Here is a 10,045-nt window from a genome sequence, read left to right as displayed (position 1 = left end):
GTTGTGAAGGGGGATCCTATTACCCGTATACTCATTAAACCAATAACCCAGCTGCCAGTGGTTGATGCCAAGGCTATTCAGTAGAATTACAAACAAGTGATAGTGACATACAAAGGAAAAGAAATAGAGGAAGAAGTTAATGAAACTGGAGGATTGACTCATTTTGGGAGATGCTTCACCCTAGAAGAATTAAGGAAAGCCAAGCCATTCAAAGATAGCCAAATGCTAGTAAAGAAATCGGTCACCGAGGAAGAGGCTGAGAAGTTCCTAAAAAGATGAAAGTGTAGGATTATTCCATTGTAGAGCAATTAAGGAAAACACCAGCTCAAATTTCTCTTTTTCTTTGCTGATACATTCAGATAAACATCGCAGGGTCTTGATGAAGATTTTGAATGAGGGACATATCCTTGATAAGATCACAGTGAATCACTTGGAAAAGATATCTAGCAAGATCTTCGAAGTAAACAGGATCACTTTCTCAGATGATGAACTTCCTATAGAGGGTACAGAACACAACCGAGCTCTTTATCTCACGGTGAAGTGCGAAGATTCTGTTGTCTCAAGGGTTTTGGTTGATAATGGCTCTAGTACGAATATTTGTCCCCTGTCTACTCTGCAAAAACTAAAGATTGGCACCAAAAGAATCCACTTGAACAGTGTGTGTGTTCGAGGCTTTGATGGGGGAGGTAAAGATTCTATTGGAGATATAATGCTCAAATTGTCGATAGGGCTAGTTGAGTTTACCATGGAATTCCAAGTGTTAGATGTGGCTATCTCCTACAATCTGTTGTTGGGCAGGCCCTGGATACATGCTGCTAAGGCAGTCCCGTCTTCTCTACACCAAATGGTGAAGTTCGAATGGGACAGGTAGGAAATAGTTATGCACGGTGATGAGGACTTGTTAGCTTGTAATGACACAATTGTTCCGTTTATTGAAGCTGAATATGATAAGGGACCTTGGGTCTATCAAACTTTCGAAACAGTGTCTGTTGAGAAAATTCTCGAAGGAAAATGCATTCGGGGTCCTAAGCTATCCTCCGCGTCCGTCATGGTTACGGATGAAATGTTGAAGAATGGTTTTATGTCGGGCAACGGTCTGAGCTCATCTTTGCAGGGTATTATGCATCCAGTGCGCCCTAGTGGGAATCCTGGTACGTTTTGTTTGGGATTCACACCCACAGAGAAGGACGTGAAAAGGGTTAAAAATGTGAAACAAAAGGTATGGTCGCTCCCCAAGCCCGTCCCACACATCTCTAAGTCTTTTGTCAAGCCAAGGGCCGAAAAACCTCCAACCTCCTCAATCCTAAAACCTGTGGTCGATGTTGATGAAGAGCTGATCAAGAGGTTCCAAAGTTTGTTCGAAGAGGTCAATATGGTAGAAGTTGGTGAAGGCTCTAGTATATCAGATGTGCAGCTCATTGAACCAAACGTGAAGCTTGGCAATTGGGAAGTTACTCCTCTCCCCACCAGGAAGGAGTTTTGGTAGTTTGCTTTGTTTTCTTTTCTGTTATCTAGGTTATTCTAGGGTTGTAATACAGATTTTTAGTTTTTGCTTGTTTTGATGTTCAAACCCTTCTATCCTTTTATTTTCAATGAAATGCAATTTCCTGTTTTTCGTTATTCTTAATAGTGTTTTATTTTGTACAGTTCTTTTTTTGCTGGTTGTAGTGACATGATATGCATGAAGAATTTTCATCCGAGTCTTAAAAGCCAATCTAATTCTGAAATAACAATCCAAGAAGTGGAATATGATGATGAAATAGAATATGATGAAGAAGTAGCATTTGAGGAAATAAGTAAAAAATAACAATCCAAGAAGTAGAATATGATGATGAAATAGAATATGATGAAGAAGTAGCATTTGAGGAAATAAGTAAAGAGCTGAAACAATTTGAAGAAAAACCGAAGACTAATTTGAGTGAAACTGAATTAATCAATTTAGAGGACCAGGATGATGTTAGGGAAACCAAGATAAGTGTGCATTTAGAACCACAAGTTAAGGAGGAAATAATCAAAATATTGTTTGAGTACAAAGATGACTTTGCATGGTCATATGACGATATGCCAGGCCTGAGCACTGATCTGGTAGTTCATAAATTGCCAACTAATCCAGCATTCCCTCCTGTCAAGCAAAAGTTGCAAAAGTTCAAGACTGATATGAGTGTGAAGATCAAAGAAGAAATCACAAAGCAGCTTACTGCAAAGGTCATTCGGGTCACTCGATATCCCACTTGGTTAGCCAATGTTGTTCCAGTACCAAAGAAGGATGGTAAAACTAGGGTTTGTGTTGATTACCATGATATTAACAAAGCAAGCCCAAAAAATGATTTTCCATTGCCGAACATTCACATTCTGATCGATAATTATGCCAAGCATGAGATTGGGTATTTTGTGGATTGTTACGCCGGATCACCAGATCTTGATGGATGAGGAAGATGCAGAAAAGACAACGTTCATCACGCCATGGGGAACATATTGTTATCGGGTAATGCCATTTGGTTTGAAGAATGCTGGGGAAACGTACATGAGGGCGATGGCCACCATATTTCATGAAATGATACACAGGGAGATTGAGGTTTATGTAGATGATGTGATCATAAAGTCAAAGAAGCAGTCTGACCATGTTAAGGACTTGAGGAATTTTTTCCAAAGACTCCGCAGGTACAACCTCAAGCTCAATCCAGCAAAATGTGCATTTGGTGTCCTGTCGGGGAAGCTGCTAGGATTTGTGGTTAGTAGATGTGGCATTGAGTTAGATCCATCGAAGATCAAAGCCATTCAAGAGTTACCACCGCCAAAGAACAAAATAGAGGTGATGAGTTTGCTTGGAAGGTTAATTACATCAGCAGGTTTATTGCTCAACTTACGACAACCTGTGAGCCCATCTTTAAGCTGCTGAAGAAGAATGCTGCAGTCAAGTGGACTGACGAGTGTCAAGAAGCATTTGATAAGATCAAGAGAAACCTGTCAAATCCACCTGTACTGGTCCCACCAGAGCCTAGAAGACCTTTAATTCTCTATTTGACAATCTTGGATAATTCTTTTGGCTATGTATTGGGTCAACATGACATCACGGGAAAGAAGGAGCAAGCAATCTATTATCTCAGTAAGAAGTTCACTCCCTATGAGGTTAAGTACACTCTGCTTGAGAGGACATGTTGCACCCTGACTTGGGTGGCACAAAAGTTGAAGCATTATCTGTCGTCCTACACTACTTACCTCATTTCTCGCATGGATCCTCTAAATTATATCTTTTAGAAGCCTATACCCACGGGAAGACTGGCAAAGTGGCAGATTTTACTTACAGAGTTTGACATCATCTATGTGACTTGGACCGCGATGAAAGCCCAAGCCTTGGCCGACCATTTGGCCGAGAATCTGGTGGATGATGAATATGAGCCACTGAAGACTTATTTTCCTGATGAAGAGGTCATGTGTGTTGACGAGGTTGACCACGATGAAAAGCCAGGTTGGAAACTCTTCTTTGATGGAGTTGCTAACATGAAAGGTGTCGGAATAGGGGCAGTACTTATCTCTGAAATAGGGCAACACTACCCTGTAATAGCCCAACTTCAATTTTATTGCACCAACAACATGGCTGAGTATGAAGCATGCATTCTGGGTTTGAGGTTAGCTATAGACATGGGAGTCCAGGAAATACTTGTTTTGGGAGATTCAGATTTGTTGGTTCACCAGATTCAAGGAGAATGGGAGACTCGAGATTTGAAGCTCATACCGTACTGACAGTGCCTGCATGATCTTTGTCAACGATTCAAGTCGGTTGAATTTAAACATATTCCCAGGATTCATAATGAGATTGCTGATGCCTTGGCTACTCTGGCGTCAATGTTACATCATCCGGACAAGGTTTTTGTCGACCCCGTGCATATCCAAGTTTATGATCAACATGCTTATTGTAATGTGGTGGAAGAGGAAATCAATGGCGAACCTTGGTTCCATGATATCAAGGAATACATCAAGTCGGGGATATATCCAGTACATGCTTCAGGTGACCAAAAGAGAACCATTCAACGTCTGGCTAGTGGATTTTTCTTGAGTGGAGGAATCTTATACAAGAGGACTCCGGATTTAGGACTGCTGAGGTGCATAGATGCTAAAGAAGCTTCAACTATCATGGCCGAAGTGCATTCTGGAGTTTGCGGGCTGCATATGAACGGGTATGTCTTGGCAAAGAAGATACTTCGAGTAGATTATTATTGGCTCACCATGGAGCGGGATTGTATCAATTTTGTTCGCAAGTGTTATCAATGCCAGGTACACGGTGATTTGATTCATTCTCCCCCATCTGAGTTACACACAATGTCTGTACCTTGGCCCTTTGTTACTTGGGGCGTGGATGTTATTGGACCAATTGAGCCAGCATCGTCAAACGGGCATAGGTTTATTCTGGTGGCCATTGATTATTTTACCAAGTGGGTCGAAGCTGTAACTTTCAAGTCCGTGACCAAGAAGGCAGTGGTAGATTTTGTTCATTCAAATATCATTTATCGGTTCGGAATTCCCAAGGTGATCATCATAGACAATGCTGCTAATCTCAACAGTCATTTTATGAAAGAGGTATGCTAACAGTTCAAGATCATGCTTCGGAACCCCACTCCGTATCGCCCCAAGGCAAATGGAGCTGTTGAGGCTGCCAACAAGAACATAAAGAAGATACTTCATAAGATGGTTCAAGGTTGTAGGTAGTGGCATGAAAAGATGCCTTTTGCTTTACTAGGTTATCGCACTGTTGTTCGCACTTCAGTAGGTACAACTCCTTATTTGCTAGTATATGGAACTGAGGTAGTTATTCCTACAGAAGTTGAGATTCCATCCCTTCGGATCGTTGCAGAAGCTGAAATTAATGATGATGAGTGGGTCAAAACCCGGCTAGAGCAGTTGAGTTTGATTGATGAGAAAAAATTGGTTGCAGTATGTCATGGTTAATTGTATCAGAAGAGAATGACAAGCGCATATAACAAAAAGGTGCATCCTCGGAAATTCGAAGTGGGCCAGATGGTATTGAAACGCATCCTTCCTCATCAGGCTGAAGCTAAAGGCAAGTTTGCCCCAAACTGGCAGGGGTCGTTCATAGTGACAAGAGTGTTGCCCAATGGTGCTTTGTATTTAATAGACATAGAAGGCAAATGTGTAGATATGTCTATCAATTCTGATGCGGTCAAGAGGTACTATGTATGAGTCCTTTGCTTATTTTCAGTCGCATTTTCTACTTGGCATGTTCAAGGTTGAAATGATGAAGGCATTTTATTCTGCTATCCAAACACTTTTATCCTTTGTTATCCCTTTTGAGCCTTATTTATTTTCTTTCATACCCCTATTTTGGAATCAGTAACAGAATTAGAGAATAAAAAAACTGAATGAATGAATGAAAAAAAGAAGAAAAAAAGAGAAAAGCAAGAAAAAAAAGAAAAAAAAAGAGAAAAAAGAAAGAAGAGAAAAAAAGAAAAAAAAGAAGAAAAAAGAAAAAAGAAAAGAAAAGAAAAGCAACAAAAACAAACAACATCCTTTTGAACTACGTTCGACCTAATTCCTTTTAAGGATACGTAGGCAACTTTACGGTTCGGTCCCATCAAAATAAAAAGTAAAATTCCCTATACCCAAAGAAACTGGGGCAGAAGTTTTGGTTTTGAAAAGATCCGATTCCAAAAGTTGTAATTTTGACCCTTTTTCATCTCAAATTATTTTGAGCCTTCATGCCACCATTTCTTTCTAACCCTGTCCAAAAGCTTCCATTACGGTCGAAAGAAAGACCTTCCGATCAATCTTTGAGGATGTCAGGTCAAGCGAGATAGAGGTATGATTTATATCATGGGTAACACTTTGTTCATGGGCACAAGAGAGAATTTAAAATGAGAGAGTCTTATTGGTGAAAACCCTCACGGGCACCGTAAGACGATGGTGAGCTGAGAGAAAATTTAAAATGAGAGAGTCTTATTGGTGAAAACCCTCACGGGCACCGTAAGGCGATGGTGAGCTAAGAAAAAATTTAAAATGAGAGAGTCTTATTGTTGAAAACCCTCGCGGGCATCGTAGGGCGATGGTGAGTTGAGAGATGAACAAAGAAGAGAAGTTTGTTGGTGAAAACCCTTCGAGGCACTACAAATCGAGTGAGGCTCATGACTCTACAGAGAAATTGGATCAGTAAAAACCCAGTTTGTGAAGTATGAAGACATGACATGAACTGAACTATGATTGGTTGGAAAATTAGGCTGATCAATCCGAAATGCATGTCATGGTCATTAAAGCCAGCCGCTTCACTCAGATAAGTCTTCTTTTCCCATTCTTCTTCACATAGTCGTCTGTGTTCAAAATTTTCCTTTGTTCCTTTTGCCAAAAATCATCTCACTTTGCTCTTTGAGTCTATCGTTATGAGTCTCTTTCGAGTTAGCCTTGTTGAACAAGCAGGAAAGGTTTCCAAAGCCTACTACCAGCTTCTAAATTGCACAAAGCGGAGTTCGGCCAGGCACATCACAAGTGACTTAATTTAGAATAAGCAGTATGGTGCTAACTGAGGTTCAGACAATCATTTGAATCTTAAATTTTGAGAAAATACAAGGACTCAACAACTTTCAGAATGAAAACTCAATGCAACAAGTGAGTGTAAGAGATTCAGATCATTTAGAGGTTTTGTGGTCCATTTCCAATCAAAAGGTCAAAAAATTCCTTGCTGGCTCGAAGCAGCTGATCAGAATGAAGCATGGCAGTGGCAGAAGCAGACGCTCAGCAATGATGCCACAAATTAACCACCACGTTTTCCAACTAACAAGATTTTATTTGTCTGAAACAGGGGCAAGAAAATTTTTTAATCCACAAGGACCCTCCCACGAAGAAGGCATGGTTCAGGGGCAAGAAATTCTGTTAAGAATACTCCAAGACGAGAGCATGGCTCAGGTAAGTTCATTCTCAATTTTCAGGACCCTCCTGGATAATGAGATTTAATTTAAAATTCTCAGGACCCTCCTGGATAATGGAATTTAATTTTAAAATTTTCAAAACCCTCCTGGATAATGGGTTAATTTTTAAAAGTTCTCAGGATCCTCCTAGATAATGGGAGTCAATTTAAAATTTTCAGGACCCTCCTGGATAATGGGATTTAACTTTAAAAGTTCTCAGGACCCTCCTGGATAATGTGATTTAATTTAAAACTTTCAGGACTTTCCTGGATAGTGGGATCTAGTTAGGTTTCAAAACCTTTATAGATAACAAGATTTAACGTAAGTTCTATCTGTAGGAAATATAACTTAGCTTTAAAGTTATCACTCTTAAGATGATATTTAATTTGAAGTTTTCAAGGCCCTCCTGGATAATGGGATTTAGCTTTTAAATTCTTAGATCTCTTTAGGTAACATGATTCGATTAACACTCACAGATGTGCCCAGACTCCAAACTGGGACAGAAAATTTCTTTTGTTTTGTTTGTTTTGTTGTAATGGCAGGCGCCCACCTGGATAACGAGGGAATACAATTTAAGTTTTATCAATCAGGCTCCCACTTGGATAACAAAGGAATACAATTCAAGTTTTAGCAGTCAGGCGCCCACCTAGAGAACGAGGGAATTCGTTTCTCAATTTATTTTCAAGTTCACGTCATTGGCAGGCATCCACCTGGAGAATGAGGGAATTCATTTCAAGTTTCAAGTTGGTCGTAGGCGCCCACCTAGAGAACGAGGGAATTCATTTCAGAGTTACTTCAATTCGCAAATTTAAGAAGCATCGGGAGCCCGCCTGAAGAACAGGCTTCATTTTTCAGTTTCATATTGAAGATCAAGTAGAGATCCAAGGAAGATTCAAGACAAGAAGTAGATAGGATCTTGTATTTTTCTTTTACTTCTACTGTAATTGTTTCCATTTATATTCGATGTAATGGCAGGAACTGCGGACCGGAACCTCGACGGCACTTCACTCGGCTCTCCACATCGGTATACTCCATCGCTCTTCTCACTCCGAACTACACGTGGCTTGATTCCTTTATAGCCAAGGATATGTAGGCAGCTCAGATACCACGACTCGGTCACATTCTCTTTTCTTTAGTTTTTGTCTCTCTATATAAGGTCGGGTCAAAAAACATGTCTTGTTGTTCTTTGTCTGAAAACACTTTGTGTTTCCCGTCAAAGAGGGGCAGCTGTAGACATGTAATTTTTGACTCACGCATTAGAATCACCTCTAATAGTTCTAGTATTTTTAGGATATTTATTCGGGTTTATTTATATAGGATTTTACATTATTACTAATTTTAACTCTATTTTTAAAGCACAAAAAATCAAAAATACAAAAATAGTTTCATGTTTTATCTTATTTCTATTTAGTTTAGATTACTAATATTTTTGTAGCAATATATTTTTTTTACTATGATTTTTACTTTTATTTTTTGAATATAATAATTTAATAAAATTGATATATATATATATATATATATATATATATATATATATATATATATATATATATATATATATATATAGTGCATAGTATGATATATTTTACTTTAATCATAATTAATTTTAAATTATTATTTTTTTATAAAGAAAAGGTTGAGTTTTTAAAATTGATAGATTTAAAAGGTTATAGTCCCAAATTTTGGCCCAATTTCGGGTAAGAAGAGGCCCAAATCTGGGCAGCCCATCCCTTTCCCTTAACCCGCCAGAGATCCACCCAAATGACCCAACCCGCTCCATCTTCCTGATTAAATCTCGACCATCCATTCACCAAATCCAACGGTCCACCTTATTTCCCCACACCCAAATACAAACTCAGTTATATCACTCCAACCCCAAAACCTAAAGACTAAACCAACCACACCCTCTTCTCCCTCACACCTCCTGCTATCATAACCCAACCCAAACCTCACCATAAACGAACCCTCATGGTCCCCCCTTCCTCTCCTTTCTCTCTTCCACGTCATCAAGACCATAACGACCTCTGTCAGAAGAAGATATTCCATTTTACCCGTTTCTACGCGCTCTTGCTTCCCTTGGTTAGAATTCGGATTAATGATAGACGTAGGATTTGAAGACTTTAAATCCTAGTTTTTCATTTGTCTTAGAACCATCCATAAAGAAGAACAAGAGGGGATTTTCATTTGGGGGCAGGGAATTTTTGGAATTTATTGAAGGGCAAATTCGGGTTTTTGGGGGGAATTTCTTGTTGAAGAAGGAGAAGCTTCGAGAGGGAGCTATATATTTGGGTCTGGACAGAGATGGGGGAGGTTTTTATTTCGGAGAAAATTAGGAAAAGAAGAAGGGCGAGGGTTTTCTGATTTTCATGTTCTTCTTTCCAATTTTCACTTCATTGGCGTACAAAAAGCTTAGAGCTTTCTATTAGTCTTTCTTTTGATTTTCAAAACAGAAAATACCAAAAACAAAATATCAGCTTCTGATTTGTTTAACAAGAAATGGAGTTTAGCTGAGGTCCGTCAACTGCTCGAGAGGTATTTGTTCGTGGTTCCTACCGCTGCTGTGTCGCTGGTTCGATTCCTGTTTGTCTGCTACTATTACTTCAAATTTCAGTGCCGAGTTCACTTGTATTCAATTTCAAACGAACTTAATTGAAGAATTTTGCAATTTCAGGTTCACCTCTCTCCTTCCTATTCTTGTTAATGGTCATTGAAACATGATAAAAGCCGTAGGTTTGTCAAATTTGGACAGTGTTTGAGTCGACTTAGAAAAGGGATGGGTTGAGGGATGATTTGCGCGAACATGTATGGGAGTTATACTTAAATGTTCTGGAATGCCTTTTGGCTCGGATTATTTGCCTTGTGACCTGAATGATTGATGTCCAATCGATTGTGAAATGGTGCAATTTAATATGTGTTCATGCTTGTCTCGATCGCTTTCATTGAATACTCGGGCTGCTGGTTTTGTTATGTGAATTAGCATATGAAAATAAGTGAATCATTCTTAGAGTCAAGTTATTCTGCCTGTCATATTGCATTTCACTCACTGATGTTGCAACTTACTGTTAATTTTGCTCGTCCTTGTTAGTTTCCCTATAATTCACATGTCTGCGCGCACTTAAGAGTTATTGAAT

At 39.2% G+C, this 10,045-nt stretch overlaps 1 protein-coding gene across 1 annotated transcript; it reads left to right on the top strand.

Annotated features, from left to right (window-relative positions):
* Window positions 1-880: 880 nt before the first annotated feature.
* LOC138870978 (uncharacterized) lies at window positions 881-9,625 on the top strand. Its single transcript, XM_070148823.1, has 12 exons — window positions 881-1,482; window positions 1,648-1,796; window positions 1,841-2,085; window positions 2,507-2,832; window positions 3,804-4,155; window positions 4,591-4,696; window positions 4,739-4,932; window positions 6,595-6,912; window positions 7,890-7,938; window positions 9,063-9,224; window positions 9,365-9,494; window positions 9,586-9,625. Exons 1-12 carry the CDS (start codon window positions 881-883, stop codon window positions 9,623-9,625), a joined length of 2,673 nt encoding a protein of 890 aa, XP_070004924.1.
* The last annotated feature ends 420 nt before the right edge of the window (window positions 9,626-10,045 follow it).

This window comes from Nicotiana sylvestris, chromosome 6 (assembly GCF_000393655.2).
Source record: "Nicotiana sylvestris chromosome 6, ASM39365v2, whole genome shotgun sequence".
NCBI classification, from domain to species: Eukaryota; Viridiplantae; Streptophyta; class Magnoliopsida; order Solanales; family Solanaceae; genus Nicotiana; species Nicotiana sylvestris.
Note: the sequence above shows the minus strand (reverse complement) of the source record. Positions and strands in the feature narration are given on the sequence as shown.